This window comes from Mesocricetus auratus, unplaced genomic scaffold (genome assembly GCF_017639785.1).
Source record: "Mesocricetus auratus isolate SY011 unplaced genomic scaffold, BCM_Maur_2.0 Super-Scaffold_100003, whole genome shotgun sequence".
In the NCBI taxonomy this organism is placed as follows: domain Eukaryota; kingdom Metazoa; phylum Chordata; class Mammalia; order Rodentia; family Cricetidae; genus Mesocricetus; species Mesocricetus auratus.
In genome coordinates, this window is record NW_024429188.1 from 76,209,647 (window position 1) to 76,235,456 (window position 25,810).

General features: G+C 35.2%; 1 protein-coding gene across 1 annotated transcript in view; it reads left to right on the forward strand.

Annotated features, from left to right (window-relative positions):
* Positions 1-25,810, forward strand: part of Radx (RPA1 related single stranded DNA binding protein, X-linked) — a 56,972-nt gene that overhangs the window by 7,457 nt on the left and 23,705 nt on the right. The window contains exons 3-11 of the mRNA XM_013118160.3: positions 2,357-2,549; positions 9,287-9,395; positions 9,596-9,687; positions 9,792-9,914; positions 13,608-13,712; positions 15,166-15,327; positions 16,272-16,432; positions 17,087-17,259; positions 21,785-21,921. Of these exons, the coding sequence (XP_012973614.1) occupies positions 2,357-2,549; positions 9,287-9,395; positions 9,596-9,687; positions 9,792-9,914; positions 13,608-13,712; positions 15,166-15,327; positions 16,272-16,432; positions 17,087-17,259; positions 21,785-21,921 (1,255 nt within the window). The remainder of the gene's footprint in view (positions 1-2,356; positions 2,550-9,286; positions 9,396-9,595; positions 9,688-9,791; positions 9,915-13,607; positions 13,713-15,165; positions 15,328-16,271; positions 16,433-17,086; positions 17,260-21,784; positions 21,922-25,810) is intronic.

Here is a 25,810-nt window from a genome sequence, read left to right on the forward strand (position 1 = left end):
AGTCTCTGTGAGCCCCATGAGCCCTGCTTAGTTGATTCTGTGGGCCATGCTCTCATGGTGTTCTGGACCCCTGTGGCTCTTTCACCTTCTGTGGGATTTCCCTGGCTATGTCTATTGTTTGGCTGTGGATCTCTGGATCTGCTTCCATCAGTTGCTGGAGGATGCTTCTCTGATGTCAAATGGGCTAGGCACTGATCTATGAGTATAACAGAAATCATTAGGAATCATTTCATTGAAATTCTTTTAGGAACCAGAGGGAAGAAAGCTAAAATATTTTGTATTAAAGATTATTTGGTGTTTGGCATATAACTCAGTGCTAGAGCACTTGCCTAGAATATGCAAAGCTGTGGATTCATTTCAGTTCCTAGCCCCTCAAAATGTATTTCAAAGGAAAAAGATCTGTTCAGTATGAAACAGAGATAGTTAGCTCCCTAGATTGGGATCTAGCTGGTCTATTTCACATTTTTTTTGTCTTTAATCTTTTCGTCTATGTGATTTCTGCACTAGAATGTAAGTAGGCTGTAGTCTCTAGTTGAAATTTTTTAAAGGAAAACAATTTAGTTAGGGAAGAAAATATCCCCAGGCCATTTCTCTCTCTCCTCTTGAAGATGTTTTCTCTTTCTGCCTTCCATTTGCTTCTCAATACAATTAGCTGGCCTTTTCTTCAGCTCATAATTTACTAGGAACTTTCTAATTGGCAGCCCACTCCTGAACTTTTCTGCTGACTTGACTCTGTGCCATATACTGTTTTCTGTATTCATATAGAATATATCAATTTTCTTGGTATTTATACTCTGCTTTTTAAAAAACTTAATATTCTACCATAACTCCTCATTATCAAGAGCTAATTTAGGTGTTTTATTAACTGTGGTTTGTGAAAGTTATGTATACTTATTGAAGGGAATTAAGAGAAAATATAGAAATATTAAGAGAATATTATCTAAGATTTTACCACTGAGAATATCTACTGTTAAAATAGTGAGTATTATCTCCTCTCTTGATTGTGTATGTATGCCATACATAAAATTTTACATTTAAATCCCATATACACATATCGATCATATATTACACTATATATATGTGTGTGTTATATTGTAAACAATTATGTATGTCACATAGTTTCATATTCACATAAGCTGGTTTCTAGTCTCAGCTGTATCAGGCATTTAATGGCATTAGTTATTTGTCTTCTTAAAGCCTCAGTTTTCTAATCAGCAAAATGGAGGTTCTGATTATAAATATCTTACAAAGCTGATATGAAGAAACAATTTCTTTTGGGGGGTTCAGAGACAGGGTTTCTCTGTGTAGCTTTGGAGCCTGTCCTTGCTCTTGCTCTGTAGACCAGGCTGGCCTCAAACTCACAGAGATCCATCTGCCTCTGCCTCCCCGTGTGGTGGAATTAAAGGCATGTGCCACCAACACCCATCGAAGATACAGTTTCTTAATACAGGTAAATGATTTAACTGTTTTAGGTACATACCAAGTTCTCCATTTTAGCTATTATCAAGGATAGTATCTGATTCAGCTATTCATCCTACTCAATGCCTAACATAATATCTGGATGATAATATGGACTTGATATGTTTGTTGATAGAAGGAATTAACTGCCAAAGTTTATTGTCATTGTTAAGAAAGTGGATCTTAGAATGTGTCATTTGAAAATAAATTAAAATTTGAGAAAAATTTGAATACTGTTCTTTAGTGTAACCGATGTTGTCCATCTTTATTTTTTAAATGGAGAACATACTTTATGTTGCAAAATATTTATTCAACCACATCCAGATTAAAAAATAATTTTGACAACAGTATTGCCTTCTGTCAAATAGTATAACAAATAATTCTCATGCCATTTATAATGAATTCTAAGATACCAGTATAAGTAAATTAATGTCATCAGAGCATTGATGGGATTATGTCTACTCATTGTTTATCTAAAGTGCTATAGGATAATTGAATGAATACCAAGGTCCTTCAGCCATGAAAATGATGAAGAAGGCTATAAATATCTTCACAATTTGAGACATATCTCATTCTCTTGATTACTGTATTGTGTGGTTACTCTGTGTGTGGTACTGGGTTAAGCATTATGGGAAAAATAATCATAACTAAGATTTGCTCTGTACCTTTGAAGTTTATCATCACACAGTAAGTCAGTACTATATGGCTGACTTCCAGTATCTTGTAGTCATCTCTCTTCATTTAGCAACCTTAGCAGAGTAACAGCTGAGTCGTTATGAATAAAAAATAAATTTTATTTTTCTGTCAGTATAAATTTTCACAGATACTACCTTGTGTGTCATGTGTGTCACACATATAGATTAAAAATAGTGTGTATATGCTTTCACTCTTCTTCTAGACCTATTTGGAAGTTGCTGACAATTCAGGCATGGTGTCAGTGATTATATGGAATGACTTGTGTCCAGAGTGGTATAAAAGTTTGAGAGTGGGCTTGATTCTTCTGCTTCAAAATTTTTCTGTGAAGAAGAGCCACCCATACAGAAGACAGCCAGACCCTGTGGATCCGCATATTAAACTAATTTCTACAATGGGTTAAGTATTCAATTAATTATTCTATCATAGCTATCTTGCTTTTACGAATTTGCAGAGTGCTGTATCAGCCAAAAGTCTGTAAAAATTAATTAAGCTATTAGAAACTGACGAACTTAAATTCCTTTACAAAAATTCAAGCACTCACTAAATTAATAAACAGATTAATTTATTAGTATATTTATTAAGAAAGATTATCTGGAACATTTATTGTTGACCAAAGAATGAGCTCCATTTAGGATATACTTAAATTTGGTTTGTAATAAGTTAATCACTTGAGTACATTTTATAGTTACTATTAAGTACTATACTGAAAGGATTTTTATTAAGTTAAAAATATTTTTATTGTGTATGTGTGTGAGAGTGAACCTCTCTCTTCTCTCTCTCTCTCTCTCTCTCTCTCTGTGTGTGTGTGTGTGTGTGTGTGTGTGTGTGTGTGTGTGTGTGTGTGTGTGTGTGTGCGCGCGCTTATAGAAGTCAGAGGACAACTTTGGGAGTCTTTTCTTTTCATCAACCGTGTGATCTGAGGATCAAGCTCAAATCATTAGGTTTATACAGAAAGTGCTTTTAACACACTGGAACACATTGAGCCATCTTGCTGACCCTTTTTAACTTTACCATTTAATGTCTTTACTTTTTTATATAATGGATAAACATGTATAAATCTAGAAAATATGAATGATATTGTGAAATGATATAAAGTAGATGGTATAGGGTATTACAAAATGTAGCAATATAAATATAACTACATAGTCTTTATCTTTATAAATACAGATGCATATGTAAGATGAATAAACATTTCAAGCAAATCCCAAACACTGAGGCAGTATTTATCTTAAGAAACATGCAAAATACAAATGGATTAGGATAAAGCTTATAATCCTTAAATTAGATTTTTGTAACTGTATTACTTGAAACAAAACTGAAGGAAAGAGAAAAGAACATGTAGTTTCTGCACATGTGAAGTTAAAACTTTTCACTTTGAAATAATTTCAAAATTACATTACAGTTGAATATTATAAAGAATTCCCACACCACCTTAAAATAATTTTGAGGTTTATTTTTGCTGTTTAATTCTTTCTCTTTATATACTCACACACACTTTCATTTGGGAGACAGTAACCATCATACATCATTGCATGGCTTTTTGTCCTTAACTGTTTATTAATAATCAATATGTATTTCTGAAGATCAAGAATATTCTAGCCATATGTGCTACTGCAACCTTGTAGTCCCATGTCTTGGGAGAATAAGGCAGGAGGACTACATGTTCAAGCCAACCTTGCTCTGTGGCAAGCCCTTGTTTCAAAAAAAGAAATAAAAAACCCCATTTCATTGCACAATCACAGTACAATTATAAAAATTAGGAAACAAATTCAACACATTATTATTATTTAACCTTTCACTAATATTCAAATGTTGTCAATTGCTGTAATCTTGAAAGTACTTTTGTTATTGTTTAAAACAAGATCTAACTCTGAAGCTCAAGTTCTCATGGAAATTACTGTGTAGGCCATCCTGGCATGAAACTTACATCAATCCAACTGCTTCAGCTTCCCAAGTGCTGGGATTACATGTGTGTGCCATGGATCCCAGCACAGATATTTTTCTAATTAGTATTGTAATCAAAGTTTTGATAGCCAGTTTTCAAAAAATGTTATAGAGGCATTCATTTAGTAAATTTTATAATTATTAGATATGCAGGTATTTTGGAGATTTTCAAAATTTTGTATAGCCTCAATCAAATTTTAAGTATTATTGGTGGCTTATAATAATTTTTCTAAACTTGTATTTCTGTGTCTCAATTTCTCAATTAATTCATTAAGCTTATTCAAAGAGAGGTAGCGTATGTTAATTGTCTCCTTAAACATGAGTCTATTTGGGACAACCTCACAATTCATTCTTAAAATCTTAACCATTTTTGCAAACATTGTTTAACTCTTGCTAGGAAGAAATTATTACCAAAATAGTTGGTGTATTTAGTCCTTTATATTACTAAATAGTTACCATAGAAAAGATGAGAAATAAATTTTTAGATACATTGGGGATTACTTGTGGAAATATAACAAAAGTTTGCCAAAAGAAACCTTTACTAATTGACAGCATACTCTATTACAATGAGGAAATTATAAATTATGTTTCATAAGCTGACATATCCAAGTGGCAAAATTGCTTTAGTAAGAATGGGGAATTCTTAGTCAATAGCAGATATGGTAAATGTATTTATGACAATAATAAATTACCAAATTCTCTTGATACCTAGCTCAGAGTTCCTTGTATTGGATTATAGTTTTATAGTTATTTTTAAATTAAAATATTTTTGAGAATTTCATACTTGACTACTGTACATACCTCTCTTTCCTTCCTCCAATTCCTTCTGTGTCCTCTTTCTCAACTTCATGACCCTTATCCAGTATTATTGTTATATACACATATACATAATAATAGTACATGTATATGTATGTATTTAACAATTATAGAACGTGTGTGTGTGTCCATTTACTATTGCTTGAATGTATATTTGTTTAGGGCTGACTAGTTGAGATGAGATAACCTATCAGAGAGCTGCAAAAAACTGACTCAGCAGTCATTTATTGCTTTTATCTCCTTAATTAGAGGAAGGGGTCTTGAAAAATGTACTCCATATATGTTGACATGTTGACAGGTGTTATTACTCGTGTCTTCTTTGGGCAACCATGTTGTTGAGAGCTCATATTTGGAGCTTCTCTGCCATGTCTGGAAGATACTACCGAGGAGTCGTCCTCCTGTTGCTCAGGCTCTCACAACCAGCCTCCCCTTCTTCCTCACAGTTCGATAAGCCTTCAGAGCATGAGTTTTGTTGTGGATATAATTGAGTGGAACTAGGTACCTACAATTCCTTTTATTTTAATCAGTTGTGGCTATCTGTAATAATTTCTACCTGTTCCAAAAAGGTAAATGCTACAACTATCTGTAATATAAGGGGAAGTATTCAGACAATTAGAAATTATGTTGGACTTTCCCGGCCAAATCTCAAATGGATGTTTCCTGTGCCTAGCATTATTTTGGCTTTGTTTTTTTGTTTGTTTTTGTTTTTTGTTTTTTTTTTTTTAGTTTTTTTTGTTGTTGTTGGCAGTGGTGTTTGTGGTGGTGGTAGTGTATGTAGCTATTTAGGAAAGCATTATTACCCCTCGTGGCTCCATTTAAACTGTGTGTGTGTGTGTGTGTGTGTGTGTACATTAATATAGTATGCAGCTTTTAAGTAAGCTTTTAAAGTTATACGTTTCACTATGACTTTAACAAGCATCTTTAGTCTTATTTATCTCTCCTTCCTCCCTTACACTCAGTATTCCCCTCCCTCTCTCCTCTAGTTTAACAGTTTAAGTCTCCTCCCTGTTTTCCCATTCCTCCCCCTTCATAGCACCTGGGCCCTGCTATCCCTGTCTCTGGAGCTCCTTCTCATCCACAGCCCCCACCATATTCCCTTCTTATTTTCCTACCTTCTGTCATAACTTCTGTTTATTTATTCAAATTTAAAGACTCAGAGCTCTGATCCACAAATAAGAGAGCATGAGCAGTTGAAAATATACTGAACACAGTCCACTGAATCAACTAAGCAGGGCTCCTAGGGACTCACAGAGACTGAGGCTGCAGTCACAGATCCTTCATGGGTCTGTGCTAGGTCCTCTGCATATACATTATTGTTGTGTAGCTTGGTATTCTTGTGGGATTTCTAACAGTAGGAGTGTGAGTTGTCTTACTCTTTTGCCTGCTTTTGGGACCCTTTTCCTCCTCCTGGGTCGCCTCATCCAGCCTCGATATGAGGGTTAAACCTAGTCTTATTGTAATTTGTTAGGCCATGTTGGATAACCCTGGGAGGCCTGCTGATTTCTAAAGAGAAACCAACGAGGAGTAGATCTAGAGGAACAGGGAGGTGGGGAAGAGACTGGAAGAAGTGGTCAGGATGTATTTATTGTATGAGAGAAGAATAAATTTAAAAAATAATACTAATAAAATTAAAATTGTGAATAAAAAAGGAAGTATTATACTGTGTGAGGTAAGCTAGACCTGGAGATTTAATTTAAATTATACTTCTTACATGTCTGAGAATACATCTACAAGTATATCTAATTCCAGTGGTTGCTTCTGAGCTTTAAAATCACATGAAAATTAAAACAGCACATAGTCAGTAAATAATCTGCGAGTATAAAAAATTAACAGTAAAGAGGTACACAACCATAAACCCACATTTTATGATTTTAAGCTGTCTTTGAAAATACAAAAAGATATTTTTGCCTTCAAATGTATAAATGCACATGCATAATTATTTTAGTCACAGCGACCCTTGATGTTTTAAATATATCTTTTAATATTTAAAAACAGTTTACTTCTGATTAATGTAGTAGCTCTCTTTATTTCCCATAAAATTCTAATTACTAGTAGACTTTTATTTTTCATTCTTTATCAGAGATCAATAAATTCTTGGTGTAAAATTCCAGAAAATAATTTAGTCTCAACTAGCCAAAGGGTTTACACTGTAGCCATTCAACTTTGCCTGTGAAAAGAGGAGGCATCTGTAGTTAATATGTAAATGAATGATTAGTGCTGTGTTCCTGTAAATTTTTAGTTCATAAAAATGAGCATCTAACTGCAAATTATAGTTTGTCTGGGGTGTATGTTTAATATATCTCAGCTCTGGCTGTACATTTGAGGAAGTTAGAGAGTTTTTTTAAACCACTGGACCTGTCCCCCTATCCCAAAGATTGTTTAAATTAATATAAGGAGATCAAGGCATGTGTATATCTTTAAAACTCCTCAGTTAATTCCAATATGCAACTGATTCGAGAACTGTATACTTATGATCTTTAAGAGAACCTGTCTTAGCTATTTAATGAAGGGAACACAGGCAGTTATGCTACAGACAGGAGAAACAATTGTAAATAATAGAATAATAGTCTACCATTAAAACATTAGCCCAATAGATAACAGACAGGTAAGGTAACAAATTACAGTAAAATGAAAAATTGAATGGCTGTAGCAAAAATGTGATAGGTAAAAGGAGAGGTTATGAATAGAAATGTAATTGAGGGAAAAGAGCAAGACAGTGGAGTAATTGGGAGGAGAGGAGAAAGTATAAAAAGGGTGAGGAAAAATAGCAGGACAGCTAAGTATGATGAGCATAATAAATGGGGAGGGTTATGTAGTCAGGTAGAGGCGGTTAGTAAGGACCAGACTTCTGCTACCATCATTGCCATTTGTGTGATTTTTGTTGTTAGACAAGCTATTGTGTTTATTTATCTCGGTTTATTTCTTGTATTTATATATAAGGTCCAAGTTATTGAAAAGCTAAATAATCACTATAAAAGACCAAGTAAAGTTATAATAATGAAACATCTCTTGTAAAACTAAGGATACATTATTCCTCACAGGCAATATATGGCTTTATATATTGCCATTCTTTTCTGCCCTCTTTTCCAAAAGTAATATTCATGAAATTGCCAAATAATAAATGCTTTTGAGGTCTTGAGATTTGTAGACCATGTTGCATAATGTATAATAAAATTATTGTACTAAGTGTTTTTGGTTGAAAGATGTGTACTTGATTAGGAATCATAGTATTTCAGAGCAGAAAGAAATCTGTTCCTTGTAGTCAAATGTTTATATGTATAGTTTAATTCAGGGTTTCTTATAGTGCCTTAAAGAAAACCTTACCTGTTTGCATAAGAATGCATACAAAAATATTTATAACAACCCTTTTATAAGTTTAAAAACACGGAGATAATTCAGATATACAACAACACAATAACAGTTACCTAATTGTGGTAGTTTATCATATCTGGATATTATTTAGTAATGTGGTCACATAAATAAAAACTGCATAATGATAATACCAGTTGACGTGCCAGGATGGATGGTGAAATCTCTTAGATGAAGAGTTACAGCCAAATAATAGCTGCTGAGAAAGGGAGACGACCCATGATAGGTTTCCAAAGCTAAGTGGTCAGCCTTAAACACATATACATATGTGCAGTACCAAATGGATTTAACAAGTTATACGTATGTGTACATACATACACATATATAAAACAATAATTAAAAAATAGGAGGTCATGAATTTGAGAGGGGAACATGAAAAAAGTAGGAAGAGGAGAATGGGATGGAAATATAGTCCTTGGAATTCTGAAGAAATAGTTTTTACAAAAAATAAACATGAATAAACAATAAAATCTCTAAAAAGGACATTTCAAAGTATTCTACTCAGCCAGCATGAACTAAAACTTAGCAATGTTATATAGCATGGAAAAGGTAGTCCCAGAAGGGTGTGCCTGGAATGGTTCCATTCTAATGGTGTTCAAAACTAAAACCAAATTTCATTTGGGCAAGGCCATATGTTTGACAAAATATTTTAACATTAAGAAAACATTACTACACAAAACAAAAAGATATAGTTGTACTTTGTTGGGGAGGGAAATCAATATTATTAGCAGGTGACGGATCACTAATACTGGGTTTAATAGTGAGGACAAGTGTTCAGTCTAAACTGGACATAGTAGCTCACATCTTTAATCCTAGTACTTGAGAGGCAGAGGCAGGAGGATCTCTGTGAATTTGAGATCAGACTGGTTTACAGAGCCAGTTCCAGAGAAGTCAGAAATACACAGTGAAATCCCATCTCAAACAAAAATTTAACAGTGTTCAGTTAATGATTTTGCTTTGTAATTTATGCATATATATTAATGTAATATATTTGATTTTTCAGAAATCTGCCTGAATCTTCGAGATCCTCCAAATAACATAGTTATCATTCCGGAAAAGCAAGTGAAACCAGATTGGAAATTGCCAAAACTAACTAATAGATTTGTTACAAGGTAAAATAGTTCCTCGTAAAATCTCTTAAATATTATTCATTATATGTTAGTAACCAGAATGTAATGAATTATATCGTATTCAAATCCACCCCCAAATTAAGCTGTATCAGTTGTTCAGATAGGTATTTTCATTGTTATTACTGAAGGATGTTTGTCACTGTTTAAAGATATAACATCTATTTAACAATTATACTTTTCAGATCAGAGCTAGAAGATATGCCAGAAAAAGCCATCTGTGATGTAATTGGTGTGTTATCCTTTGTGGGAAGGGTGCAGCGGTCAAAAAAGAAAGGTGAACTCTTACATTTGAAAGTGTTAGTGAGTGTTTCGATGTGAAGAGTTTGTGTTCATATGCATACAATGACCTTCATCTATTTTACTGTTCTATCCACATAGATCAATATGAAGATTTTTGGTCATATCGCTGGATTCACATTGCTGATGGGACTTCAGAGGAACCGTTTATAGTGCATCTGTTTTCTACATCTCAGCCAGAAGTCTTTGAAAATATTTGCCCATGTACTCAACCTTTTTTATCTTTTTATTGTTAGAAATAGCAGTAAGAACTTAAAAATAGTAAAATGGTGGCTGGAGTGCTGGCTCAGTGGTTAGGAGTCTATGCTGCTCTTGAGAGGACCTCAGCACACCCATGGTGGTTCCCAATCATCCATAGCTCCAGTTCTAGGTTACTTGATGCTCTTCGGAGTCCTGTGGGCACTAGGCATGCACATAGTGCACATAAATACATGCCTGCAAAATACTCATATACAAGAAAGAATATAATGCTTTAAAGGAGAGTGAGCTGATATAGAGAAGTGGCCTGACAATGGAATAGAAATACAAATGATCTAAAAACATTTCAAACCTTTCCGTTTTGATATATTTCATAGTCTATATTAATCACCTGTTTATTCAGGAGTTATCTTAGGATTAAAAGTGCGCTCCTCCCTTCTTCCCATCACACTACCCACTGGTCCTCTTACTTTTCCCAAATTATGACCTTCCTACTTTCTTATCTTTTTAAAAATATAGGTTCTGCAGGGGCAGAAAAACCTGATTCATGCTTTCTGCATCTGGCTTATTTAGCTAAATATGGTCATCTCTAATTCCATCCTCTTTCCTGAAGATAATATGATTTGACTGACTAAATTATATGGTATAGTTATATATATATTATATATGGTTTTATATATATGTATAATTTCTTCACTTAACCCATTAATGGGTGCCTAGGCTTATTCTATATATCTTGGCTGCCGTGGATGCTGCAGTAGTAAGCATGGATATTCAAGCATCTCTTGTATGTTGCCTTTGTTTCGTTCAAACGGAAACCCAGTGGTTTTATGACTGAACCATAGGCAGCTCTGCTTCAGAATTTTGAGGAACCTTTATACTGTCTTCTCTTCCATAGTTTCTGGAATAATTACATTCTGACCAGCAATGCTTACAAATTGCTTTTGCTCCACACCCTTGCCAGCATTTGATGGTTTTTTGATTTCTTGATTGAAGCCACTCTGACTGAGCTGAGGTGGAATCTCAATGTAGTTTTTTAATAACATCTTCCTGATGACTAAGAATGCTCGATACTTTTGTGTACATTTATTAACCTTTTGTAGGTTTTTTTACTTTTTAAAAAGAGTTTTGTGTATTCCAGTTTCTGTGGTGCAGGAGATCAAAGCCAGGGCTTCCTGAATACTGGACAAGCACTCTACCAACTGAGTTGCATCCCAAATCCCCACGTGTACTTCTTTTGTGAAGTGTATTTACAATTAATTTACCCTTTTGTTGATCAGATTACTTGTTCTTTTTGATATGTAGTTTCTTAGTTCTTCATATGTTCTAGATATCAATTCTCTGTCAGAAAAATAGCAGGCAAAGATTTTCTTTGATTTTTAAACTGTCTTTATTATGTTTTCTTAGCTGTGCAGAAGCTTTTAAACTAGATTCAATTCCCTTCGCCAATTCTGGCTATTATTTGTGAAGCTGCTGGGCTCCTGTTCAGAAGTAATTGCATATACCTGCATCTTAGTGTTCTTCTTTACTAGTCAGAGTTTCAGATTGATTTTAAAAGGGTGTTGAGTGACTCAGACCGGTCCTATTGTCTGTTGTGTCTTTTCCTCATTCCATCTTGATTGCTGTCACAATTTATAACCCCAGTTTGCATGGTGGTCTAAATCATTCAGGTTCAGCAGATCACCTCATACCATGGAGCTCAGTGAGCCACTAAAGCCTTTTACTTCCCTAAGTTCCCTGATGGAGTAACTTTCTTCTGTACCCTGCTGTAAACACAGTCATATCCAGCCTGGTAAACTGAGTCCCAAAACACTGCCCCTCACATGCCCTATCTTTTCTGTGTTATATCCATAGGCACCTATGTTGGTTTAAAAGAAAATGCCTCCCAAAGGGAGTTGCACTGTTCAGAGTTGTGGTCTTGTTAAGTGTGCTCCTGTGTGTGTGAGCTTTGAGGTTTCTTTTCCTCAAGATTCCCTAAGTGTGACAGTCCGTCTACTTCCTGTTGTCTGAGAGTCTAGATGTGGCACTCTCAGCTCCAGCCTGCACGCTGCCGTGCTCCCTATTCTGATGATTACGTGCTGAACCTCTGAAACTGTAAGCGAGCCACCCCAATTAAATGTTTTCTTTTTTTTGTTTTTTCGAGACAGGGTTTCTCTGTGGCTTTGGAGGCTGCCCTGGAACTCGCTCTGTAGACCAGGCTGGTCTCAAACTCACAGAGATCCGCCTGTCTCTGCCTCCTGAGTGCTGGGATTAAAGGCGTCATGGTGTCTCTTCATAGCAATAAAAACCCAAAGTAAGACAGCACTTTAGCCACTGATAACCACGTGTCCCTAATGACTCTTGTGAACAGATCCATCAGGAAAGGATAGTGATTTCTCTCACCTTATGTAGTCTTTGTTGCAAGATGGGGGGAATAATTACATTGCTTGATCTCTGCTTCCACAGCGCTCAGACTGGTCTTATGTCCCTCTTGTCTTACAGCTTCATAATCAGACATTGAAAAACTCATTTCTTTTGTAGAAGTCTTTCCCATTCAAACAAAGGCATACCATTCCCTGATTGTCATAGTTTTATTACTGGGCCATTATTCAGTCCCTGTCTGCATGCTGAATTGTGGACTTCTCCTTCCCTTAGAGGTCAGGTACTCTCTTCCTTTGCACTATCTAGTTCTTCCAATGGTCCCCCAGTTCTTTGCCTCCCAGTAAAGGTTCCTTAGCACAGATCTAACTTTATTCTCTTCCTCATGCATCCTGCCCACTGGATGATGAACCTCTTGAGTGTTGTGGTAAATGCCTGAGATGTAAGAACTTGTGAGGTACAGGTAGGAGGATCAGAAGTTCAAGATCATACTTGGTTATATATTGACTTTAAGACCATCCTGAACTACATACCACATTTAATTGTGTGACTTACAGTTTCTGAGGTTTAGTTCATGGTGGCATGAAAGCAGACATGGTGCTGGAGAAGGAAATGAGAGTTAATGTATCTTGACTTACAGGCAACAGTAAGTGAGTCACTGGGCAGTATCTTCAGTATATGTGAGACCTCAAAGCCAGCCTCCACAGTGACACACTTCCTCCAGCAAGCCCAGGTCTATTCTAGCAAAGCCATAACTCCAAATAGTGCCGTTTCTTGTGAGCTTATGGGGGCCATTTTCATTCAAACTACCACACCAGCTAACACCACTACCTCCCTTTTTTTCCTCTTTTACTACTAACTCAGAATATAATACAGAAGATAGCATGCAGTTCTTTTTCTGTGTGTAATTCTTCTGCTCATGTAAGCTCTTTCTAGGCAAAGAGCTAAACTTTACTTGCATGGTTTATGCTCACAACAAGCCACAGCCTGCTTATGATCCCATCCCTTATATTTTGGGTCATTTGGGCTTTATCCCCTTACACACATTCAAAAGTAGGTTTTTGTTGGCGAACAAAAATTTCTCCACAGCATAAGTACAAATTTATTTTCTATCTCTCCAATTGCTAGCTGTTTCTTCTGTAATACTGAAAATAAGGACAATCCATTCAAGTTATAAGAATGATTTTACATTTTAAAATTAATTACGTTCATTTGCCTAGTAAATCTGAATTGGCATCTTAAGAAAAGTTCTCTCTTTGTTAAGGCTTGAGGGGAATTTCCAGTAGATCCTTCTCTTTGAAATGCAAGTACAATTTCAAACGTGTTTTTCATTTTCTACAGTGACATATTTTGTTTGTACCCAGTTGAAAGTTGTTAGGAATTACAATCAAATACCTAATCTGCTTTACCTCACCACTACAAATGAGAGCCGAATGTTTATTACTGGTGAGTACATTTATATCTTCTTTATTGGAAATGTAATATATAGTCTTTTAACTTGAGCCATTTAGAATATGTTAACTTCTACCATAAAACATTCAATTTCAGGGTAACTTTATTTTGACATCATTAGAACTATAGAATATTTTAATAAACAATATTTGGCTTATGAAGTAGATTACTTCTATATTTCTTCTTGTAGGAAATGGTTTCATGATGCATTAGAAAATTTCATTTATGTCAGTTGGTTAACTTTGCTTGCTACTTCATATAGAAAAATTGCTTGTTACATTGAAGATTGTTAGACTCAGTAGCACAATGTAGAATCAACATGATTTTCACACTTGGTCTTAGCCAAAAAACCAAATAAGTGTTCAGTTGACATTATTTTTACACTGTACCAAATAAAAGTGTGGGTCAAAATTTGGCCCCCAAATCTCACATTTAATTTATATTAATAAGTCTCATTTGTCTACAAATAAGTTGGGCCCTCTTTATATGTGGGTTACACATCCTTTTAAACTCAGACAACATCATATCACAAGTATTTGGGAATATGTATATTCCCCCAAATAAATAAATAAATAAATAAATAAATATTATAAACTTCATTCTTGTCATTATTTCCTGAGCAATATAACTATACTTTGTGTGCTTTTGTAGTGTTCTGGGTATTAGAAGTAGCTCAGAGCTTCTGAAAATTATCCAGGACGATGTGCATTGATTATATCCATATAGAATGACATATTATACAATGAACTTGAACATCTATAGATTTTTTTATATATACAAGGGTCATGGGAGGAATCAGTAACTCATAAATACTGAAGAACAGCAGCAATTTTTCCTCCTTAAAACCAGTAAGATCAAAATTTCCAAATGAAAGAATAGTATAGAATGAGGTATTTACCAGAATGCTACCATACTAATAATTAACAAATATGTTGAGTTTCATGAAATGTGTAGCACATGTCTTTATCAATATTTTGTAAATATTAACAATGCCTGATGTAAATGTGCCACTTTTAAGTCTGCCTTAACAACATGAATTTAAACCCCAACCTATGTCAATGTATATTTTGGTTCTTAGATTACACTATCAAGTTACTAAGTTATCAAAAAACAACTTTTCAGAGGATGCCAACCATTTAGAATAGAGTTTTGGGGTTTTTTCCCCTGTGATCCTTATTATCATATAGACAGTTTTAGTTTTAAATCCAGTTGATCTCTGATGTTTGACTTTCTTAGAATGTACTTACTGTCATTGGATAAATATATGCTACACAGTAGATCAGTAAAATTGCTATATACTACATAGTAAAACTGTTTTTTATTTAAAATGAGTCTGTTTTACAATGTTAATTTTTCCACAAAAAAGTCCACCCAGTGTATTTCAGTGACCACTTTATTTCTCTTTTTATTGTTTGCTTTGTTTGTATTTCTCCCTTCTTTCAAAAAGGTCATAGAGGCCAGCCGTATACGTATGATACGAAGGTAAAAAGTTTTATTCAGTGGATTAAAACAAAGCCTGATTCGGAAGTGAATAACACTGTTATTGGTGGATATTACCCTTATCCACCAGTGCCAGAGACATTTTCCAAGTATAGTCGCTTTATTAAAGGTATTGCTATAATTCCCAGTTCCTCTATTTAATTCTACTGGTAGTCATGTATATTCCCTGCTCTTACAGGAGTGAGCCTATGTGTATCAAACCTTAGTGAGAATAATTTTGTCCAAATGTAGCTACAAGAGGTTACTGTTTTTTTTTATTTTATTAAACTAAGGAATAAAGAATGTAGAAGATGGAAGGCTAACTTGGGGATACTATCTTGATTTAATGTCATTAAGATCAGCTCTATCAGTGAAAACCTCATTCTAATAAATTACATAGGAAGAACAGTGTTTTACGAATGAGGTGCTACACAATCTGATATCCAGATGTTGACAGCTATGCGATGTTTCTCTTGTATATAACATGATTGTTGATATAAATAAAAAGTGATGCTAGAGTAAATGGGGTGCTGAATTTGGAATTGAATTAATAGTGAAAGGATTAACATTAATTTCCTTTTAAGTAGAATTAATATAGGGCAGTTAAAAAGTTTAAAATATATGTTCATTTTTATAGCTGGAGATAATTGCATGTTTGGGAAAAGTAAACAGAAATGCTGAGCTATTACCTATCTATATGTTGCTATCCTCTTGGGTGATGTATGTTAGCAATATGTTGTAAATGATTGAAATAATGAAAATGAGCATTTCTGTGCAGTGACTAACCAATAACTTCCAGTTTGAGATATGATCTATAAATTATAATCAATCTGCAAAATTTCTGTTACAAATAAAGACCAGACTAGAAACCTATATCACAACTGAACTGATACATGTATTTTGCATATTTTTATAAAAAATACTTAAGAGGATACCAAATATAAGTACAAAGTCTCACAAAATTCAATTAATATGGCAGGTTCACATTGTAAAGCTATGTTGAAAATCTCATTTTTCTGTTAATCATATCTTCTCTTCCAAACTTACAATTTCTTGGGACTTGTTTTTTTGCAGCTAAGTCGCTCTTGACAGCTATAAGTGAAGTGAGGAAGGTGATTGAAGACTTGCAGTATAGGGAACAAAAGCGCATTGCAGTTCAGGGGATAATTACTGCTATAAAGTACATCCCCCATAACCATTCATCTGAAAGTGCCTCAGCATCAGAAACATTTCGGGTATGGTGCCAGAGGACTCCTAGTACATCTCTGACAGCACAATGATCATAATGACCATTTGTACCTTATGAATTAACTCTTAGTCATAATCTGAGAAAAAAAGTTTTTGTTCCTATTTTGTTTACTTTTTCTGTAATTTGGGTGTGAGTGACAAGCCTCTTCATTTCTTGAGGCATCAGATCCTATCTTTGTTTTCTAGCTAGTTCAAGTCTATTGTGTATTGTTTAATGGCTAGGCAGAATATATGAGTAATTGTTGTGTTAACTTCTTTTAGACTAGAGTAACAAAAAAACTTCCATGAGGAATATTTCAATTCTGTATCTGTAATGGTAGCTTTACCCACGTTCTGTAAGACGTAGCAATAACTCTGATAAGAGAAATAGTCTACTTGAAGAGTCTGATACTGGAATGTTCATATCATCAAGAGTTCATTTTCCCTGTTCATCTTTTTAAACACTATGTCTAGGAGTATTACTGCATATGTGGAAATAATCTTTTAATCCATCTGGTCTGTTATAATACAATAAGAGAACATTTATCTTCCTTAAATGAATACTAAGTAGATTAAAAGTATTGAAGTTAGTATAGTTTTTCAGAAGGGAAATGGTTTTGTGAGTTTGTTTTAAAACATTTTTTTCTAACTATTGGTTTTAGAGTGATAGCCAGCCTTCAACCTCTCATTCAGCTAACAGAGTTCATCATCATGAAAGAGGTAGTAAAAGACCTCCAGATGACAGGCCAGTGGGTTCTTCGTATTTTCAATTTGCACCTTTCATTTTGAATCTCTGCGCAAAAAGAAAAATTGTGCAAGACGAATGTGCTAATCCGTAAGTCATTTACATTATGTACATATACACTTTGATTTTAACCTGGAATTCTCCACCATGCCTAACTACCTAATTTTCCATTTAAAAAATTATATTTACTTCATTTTCCATGTATGAGTGTTTTACCTTAATGTATGTATGTATACTACTTGTTTACCTGGTGCTCATGGAAGCCAGATCTCCTGGAACTGGAGTTACAGATAATTGTTAGGTACCATGTGGGAGCTGAGAACCAAACCCAGATCCTCTTCAAGAACAAGTACTCTAAACCACTGAGCCCCCAAATTTCCCTTCCTTATAAAGACACCATTAATACTGGATTTGGCAAATACTCTATTCCAGTACAAATTCATGTTTTCTTTAGGTAAAATCTCATTATGTAGGCCAGGCTGGCCTGTGACCTCTAGCTTTATTTATCCTCCTATGTGCTGGAGTTAGAGACATGAACTACTGTGTAAGGCTATGAACTCACCTTAACTAATCACATCTGTAATTACTCTGTTTCCAAATTAGGTCTTGTTCTGATGTACTCAGAACTTATGAATAGAGCAGATTCCCAGTTCATAACTCCCATTTTCCTGCCGCCCATCTCTAAATTCATGTACTTCACACATGAAAACATTCACTCTATCACAATAATTCTTAAAAAGTCCTAACCTACACTGCCCTCAACTTTAGTCCCCAATCTCAATGTAAAGAAAATCCAAGTGAGGCTTCCTGGTGAAAAATTTTCAACTATTAACTGCTAAAAAGAGACCTGTTATACATCCATATCCCAGTGGTGGAGCAGGACTAGCATAAAAATTTGCATTCTATAAAAAGAGAAAGTAGAATGAAATTGGGAGTATATGAATGCCATTTGACTTTCAAGGTATTCAGATGTATTGGTTGGATCAATGCCATGTCTCCCAGGCCTACTAAGGTAGCTTCATTCACTTAACCCTAGGTGTTTGCCCCACACTCTGGGGCCAGCGAGATGACCACCCCCCTTATCAGCATCATTTTTGCCATTCCTTCTTTTTACACAACTCTACTTATTTATTTATTGTTTAAAATGCTAATAACAATACAAAGTAAGGGATTTAATTGTGGTATTTTTATGTATACCTTGTAACCATCTACTGCCTCTGACTCTTACAACTCTTTCCATCCTTCTGCAATGGTCCCTGAGCCTTGGGAGAGGTTGTGATATATATTTTCCATTTAGTATTGGACATTCTGTAGTCTCTTATTCTCTGCAATGTGACCAGTTATGCAACTCTGTGTTAGTGATAATTTACTTCAAATAGAAGATTATCAGATGAGGGTTGAGAGATGCATCTGTCTATGGGTATATTGACACTTCATTCAAAGGCAGTTTAATACCATATCCATTTAGCAGTATAATAAAAGTTGGTTCTCCCTTAGGGCCTATACCTGTTTGTCAATATGTTCATATTGTGGAGCAGGGCTTAAAGCTATAAGAAAGTGTTTGGAAGCTGGGCATGGCGGTGCACATGATTTCATTTCCTAGCTGTTGTAAACAGTGACATAGTAAACATAGATATGCAAATATCTTGGCCACAGAATATAGATATGCAAATATCTTGGCCACAGAATATAGAGTTCTCTGAGTAAATTCCCAGAATGGTATAGCTTAGCTATGGAATTTGTGTTTTTAGTTGTGACTATTTTCCACTATGATTTCTATAGTGATGCCACCAGTTTACATACTTCCCAGACATTTATAAGTTGATAAGGAGCCTCTCTTCTCCCCCCAGATCCTCACCAACATTTGTTGACACTTGCTTGTTTAATGATAGCCATTCTGAGTGGGATGAAATTGCACCTCAAAGTAGATTTAATTTCCCCTATGTCTAAGGATGTTTAACCATTTTTAAAATTTTTATTGGCCATTTGCATTTCTTCTTTTAGAAAAACTCTATTCAACTTATAAGTTTTAGATTTGGGTGATAAATATTTTTTGGTTTTTCTAGAGGGTTTCTATGTATTGTTTTGGAGCCTGTCCTGGAACTCTCTCAGTAGACCAGGCTGGTCTCGAACTCACAGAGATCCGCCTGCCTCTGCCTCCCGAGTGCTGGGATTAAATGCGTGCGCCACCAACACCTGGCTTGGGTGATAAACTTTTATAGTTATTTTTATATTCTGGATCTTGATCTCCTGCATGAACTATATAAGACAGATTTTCTCCTATTCTTTAGGCTGTCTCTTTTTTGATAATTATGCAGAATATTTTTAATCTCATGTATTCTCATTTGTCAATCCTTTGGGTTATTTCCTGTACTACTGGAGTTCTTTGTAGAAAGTTCTTTCTCTCTTATAGCTCATTTCCTGCCTATAGAAGTCTGACATCTTTTCTTCATTTCATCCTGTCTATATTTCCTCTGGTATTCTAGACTAGCAAACCTTCTTTTAGATAGTTGATTGGATCTCTGAAACATAAGCCTGATCTTTTAAAATTAATTTTAAATTTTATTATACATTATATATTGTATGTGCCTATGTGTATGTCCTATATGTGGTTATACACGTGTCATGGTATACACATGGAGGTCAGAAGAGAACTTCCAAGAGTTGTATGTTCCCTTCTACCATGTGGGTCTTAGGGATCAAACAGTATTGGTGGCAATTTCTATCTGCTGAGCCATCTCTCTAGGTGCATATTAATTTTAGTGTACAAAATAATGGATTTCATTATATCTTTTTATTAATTTTTTTCATTTAATTTACTCACCGACCACAGTTTCCCATTCCTCCTCTTCTCCTACTTCCTCTCCCTACTTCCCGTTTACCAATGATAAAAGATACCTCTCAGGGGGAGGAACTTGGTCCTGCCTCAACTTGATGTGCCATGCTTTGTTGATTCCAATGTGAGGCCTGCCCCTTTTGGAACAGAGATGGAAGAAGAGTGGATGGGGGGGGTAGATGGGCGGTATCTTTCATTTCTTCTATCTCATTTTGTCCCTCCTCATTGTCCAGTTCTTCCCATGGAATCCAAGTTTGTGTATCCCTAGAGAGGCTATTTAGCACAGATATAATTTGTGCTCTTTTCTTCATGCCCCGTTAAGAAATGTCAAGCCAGTTCTTCTATCCTATTCAACCTCCTCCATCTTTTATTTTTCCTGATAATTCAGTGTCTATTACAGAGAATAGCATCCACATTCACATGTTTTTTTCTTACTGTATTATCTCCATTTCATAAGCAGTCATTCTAAACAGAAAACTCAACTCAGTTACTTATCTTATTGCCCAGAACAAGGGCCACACAACTGACACCACAACTTATTTAAGATCCTGTCCCATACATGTTACTTTTGGGGATCATAATATATCCTTCATCAACCATTTGAGGGACATCTCCATACTTATGATAGGGGCCATCCTTCAAGGGTTCTTACACTCCATACCACATACAGGAAAACAGTCACTCTGGAATTCTCAAGGGGTGCCCTACTGTCAAATACAGCAGCATTAGTTGCATGTTATTTCACCCATACGAGGGATAATGCAAGGGTTATTAAAGCAGGAAGGCACACCATTCCATACCACACAAGGAAGAACAACCATACCAGAATTCTCCACAGAAACACTCCACCCTCAGGTGGCTTAGCTTCAGTTCAATGTCTCAAAGCCCACAACAGAGCAATGATACTTCTCATTTTTAATTCTGTTGTGTCCTGTATTAAGGTGCCAAGTGTTGGGTGAACTTTTCTGGGAAGATAACTATCTATCCCAGAGTAATGATTCTTTCCAGGCCTAGTTTGTTGAATCAGTGATTTTAATTAGGATTATTTACAGGCTCATAGATAAGGGGTCATTTACTGGAACATGGGAAACTTATAATCAGCTACACCACTGAACCTCCCCTTTCCTAGCAACTGTTAACTGCTTATAGATTTTGGGGGAGGGGCAGGACCCTTTCAGCCCCATCACTCCATGAAAGAAGATGTGGTACACAGAGGACAACATCCAGCAACACTGTTTGATTCTGTTTATTCTGGTACTATTTTAGCATAGAAAAGAAGTTAGCCCTAACTAAAAATCAGGGGAAGATTCTATAGGAAATAATAACTGAGTTAAAATTTGAAGGGCAAATAAGAGTTAATTGTGCAGAAGAAAAAGGGCATAGAATTGTTCCTTGCTGAATGAAATAAATGCAGATCTGAAGTACTATGGAAGTAACAAAGTAGAAAGTGAAGTTGTAGAATGGGAGAGGTTGATTTACAGAACTGTTGAAAACATGAGAACTCATTTTGAAATTCCCATGATAACAGAACAAAAGTGTGGTCATCTTTAGTTGATATATAATGAAGTTAAATGTTATCTTTTACCATAAAATGTAACTCCACTGGTGTGTTTGAACTATATTATGTATGGAAATTTGGTAATTATTTGTATATTTAATATATTACTTAAAGAAATGTATTGAATTAAAATAAATTCTGAATAGACTCAATAAGGTTTTTCTCCAATATCAGTCTATTTTTTACAATTGGTAGTTATCTTATTTTTTAATCTTTTGCAGGGTTCCTATGCCTCAGCCACATTCTCCTGCACAAACTAAAGGAAGCAAACAGCACTCACCAAGTCCCTTCCACCGCTCACCAAGTCCCTTCCACCGCTCACCAAGTCCCTTCCACCGCTCACCAAGTCCCTTCCACCGTATGTTGCTGTTTTTGTTATTATTCTTTACAAAAGTTTGTGTAACTCTGTTGCATACACATGAGTATTTTATTTTATTCACCAGTATTGTTTTACAGCTCCTACTAGCAAAAGATAAAGTGTTTCATATTAGTGTAAGTCACCATGAAAAGTAATGTTTAGTTATATCTGAAAACTGCATTCGACTATAATAATGGCTGCCAGACTCTAGGAATAGGAATACAAGCATGGAGATATAATGCTTATAAGGTATCATTGTACAATTAACAGGAATTGCTTCTAGTGTTCTATAACTCATTAAAGTAACTATAGTTGACATTAATTGGGTATTTACAAATGGATTCAAACACAAATGCTAAGTGTATGAGGTGATAGATCTTCCAGTTACCCTGATCTCATCATTATACATTGTATAGATATATTTAAGCATTGCATTGTACGATATTGGCTAGAAGGAATAGATTAACCCCAGACACAGAGCAGAAACACTGGCAAGCAGAGAGGAAGGTTAAGGTTGAAACCTTCACGAAGAAGGACAAGTGTGTGTGCAAGGGAAGTGGTCACAATCTCATCAGAGAGTCCTTCTGACCATGGCCATGTGATAAGTGTGTGTTCCCAATCCTGTCTGCTGCAAACAGTGAGCTGCTTTTTCAACTAAAAGAAATATTTCTATCTATATACCTAGCATGTTTTAACCTCATCTTATGAGTGATGTTCCAAGAAACATCAACTACTGAAAGAATTAGATGTATTCAGAAAGCCAGTTTTGCCATATGAATCTATGTCGTATTATTCATCTCACTAAAAAATCCAAATGTCACATTATTTGATCACTATCCAACAGTATTTGCTGAATATCTTTTATATTCTAAAGTTCTACAAAAGCCCACAAAGTATAAACTCCCATTTAGCACATTTAGCAGCATATATCCTTCTGTCCATTTGGAGGTGCTCTTGTATACACTCTTACAATGTAACTAGTGTCACTACAAAATGAATGCAGGTTTTCTCTACCTTAAAAGTGACTTTCATCAGCATTTTTGTCTTAATGTTCCCTTTGAATTTTTTTCCTGCTACCTGATACCACTACTAGATAAAGATCATTTGTATCAATAAATTAACTAATGATGAATTTTTTTTGTTTTTTTGAGACAAGGTTTCTCTGTGGCTTTGGAAACTGTCCTGTAACTAGCTTTGTAGACCAGGCAGGTATCAAAATCACAGAGATCCACCTGCCTCTGCCTCCCAAGTGCTGGGATTTAAGGCGTGTGCCATCAATGCTGGCCCTAATGATGATCTTTAAGAGTAAAAGTAACCAGAAAGATATTTATAAGTTTGTTCCTTTGGTAGCAGCAAATAAGAGTTTTTTATTTAACATGAGAATGGTCAAATAGATTTTATTTAAATTGACAGTCAGAATAGGTAAATCTAAGCAAGTCTTTGGTTTTTTGTTTGTTTGCTTCTTTTGTTTTGTTTTAATTTTGCCGTAAAGGATGCTTTCAAGGGAGACAAGATCAAATGTATTGTTCTAAGCAAGTCTAATTTTCTTTCTTTGCTATTAGGTCAACTGAAATTAGGGTTGGTTTCTGAAGTTATTTCATAATACAATTTAGTACTGGTAGAATGTCATTAGAATTATTTGCTTTAAGTGGAATCTGAAACTTAGGAATCATCTCTATGGCTTTAAAAATTTAATTTTAGCCCTTTATCTCCATCTTGTCTTTAGGTGTGAATTTTATGAGACTGTAATTCTGTTCCATATTATCTTCTTAAATATCATGGGTCAGTAAAGTGTTCCAAAGTTTTTTTGGTATGGTTTTTATTGATTGTTAACTGGTATGAAATGTTGGAATTTTTGTGTTTATGCATGATCTGTGTGTGTGTGTGTGTGCACGCAGGTGTGTACTTATAAGTGTGCATACTGATGCATATGTGCTATTGCGCATGGAATTCAGAGCAGAACTTTGAATATCAGTCCTTACCTTCCACCTTGAGACAGCATCCCTTGTCATTTGTCACTATGTACACCAGGGAGGTTATCTGGGTTTTGACTGTTCCAAGAGTGTCCTGTTTTTCCTCCCTCACCACCATAGGAACACTGGGTTCACACACACACACACACACACACACACACACACACACACACACTTTACTTGGTTCACAGAATTGGAAATTGACCCTCACACTTGTGTGAGTAGGATTATTTCAGCTTACAGGTTACAATCCATCATGGGAGTAAGCCAGTGAAGTAGCACCTGGGGGCAGGAATTGAAGAAGCAGAGATGAGGAAGGAATGCTGCTTACTAGCTCACTTCCTTGCTGTCATTCAGTACCTTTCCCATATGGCCCAGGCTCACCTACCTAAGGGTGATACCTGATTCTTCCTAAATCAATTGCTAATCAAGATGTCCCACTGACAGGCTTGCAGGCCAGTCTTAGTATGTTTGAAAATTTTCCACAGAAAAAGTAAATATAAAACATTAAAATACTTCAGCAGCTATGAAAAACATATGTATAAAATATGTAATTCTGGTTAATAAGTATATTGATAATGCATTAGTTTCTGTTTACCCATTTTTCTGTTTATTTAATAAAAGGAAAAATAAACCTGAGAGACTTGTGTCCATGTAATACCTAATTAATTCATAAAATATCAGTGGAGTTTTGGCAAATTATCAGACATATAGGCAAAGATCGGTTGTAGCACAAGTTCAGAAAGAAAAAAATTCATACATTATTCAAAATACAACCAAGTGTTTTTGTTATGGGTACAAGTTTTAGCCAATTGAAAGTCTTCATTAACCAGTCAGCAACTACACTGGGTGTTTGTGTTCCCAGTGTAGCTCCAAGCCTTTCCTAGGGTGAACTTTTATGCACAAAGAAATCCTGAGTTGACATATTTCAGTTAACAAGAAGTTAACCAGAAGTATAATTACAGAAGCTAAAAAGCAAGGTTAGTACATTTACAGAATTTTCCAGAACTATAAACTTTGATGGTTTAGGCCTTTGTTTTCATTTTGTCAGGTGGTGCTGTCTACATGCTAAATTTCACAGTCTGAATGGTATTTCCACCATGGAGTCAGTTGTACTAAGGTCTGGGGCACTGTTAGAGTTTTGGTGTGTTGCAGCATAAAGCAAGAGGCAGGAAAGAGTCTAGTGACTATAGAAATGTCAAAAGACTAAGTCAATGAAGGACATATGATATTATATGAATAATCTTGAAATTTAGACATCAAGACAAAGAGTTTGAAGATAATAAACAGAACAGCATGGTTTTGTTTTCATTTTAAGACTTTACTGTGTTGTCTATATAGAAAACAGATGTGAAGAAAACCAGTCAGGAAGTGATGATGAAGGGCAGGAATATATAGTAGTAGTCATAAAAATGAAGCACAAGAAAAGAAAGGAGACATAATTTTGAAAATATAACCAATTTAATCTAGATAGTGTTGTAATTGAAAGTGGAAAAATGATGAGTCACTGTTAAAACCTCAGGCATCCACATTTTTTCCTCAATTGAAAGGACTGAGAAATCCATCAGAAGTAAGCAGCTTTGTTAATTCGCAAGGTTTGAAATAATGAAATTCCATACACTCTGTGGTTAGAACAGCAGACATTTGTTTCCACACAGTCTGGAGCCTAAAAGCTGTGGTGTAGGTTAAGTTTCTCCTGAGGTCTGTCTTCTTGGCTTATGGATGGTTGTTGTGCTGTCTTTATGCTAGTTCTACTGTGTGTATATATCCATACCTGTGTGTCCAAGACTCCTCTTTATGTGAGGACACCCATCTCACTTGGGACCCAAACTGATAGGTTTGTAGTCAATCAACCCTTTAAAGATGAATTTGTAGATGATACATAATCATGGGTTCACAGGTATCACTTGTATGCT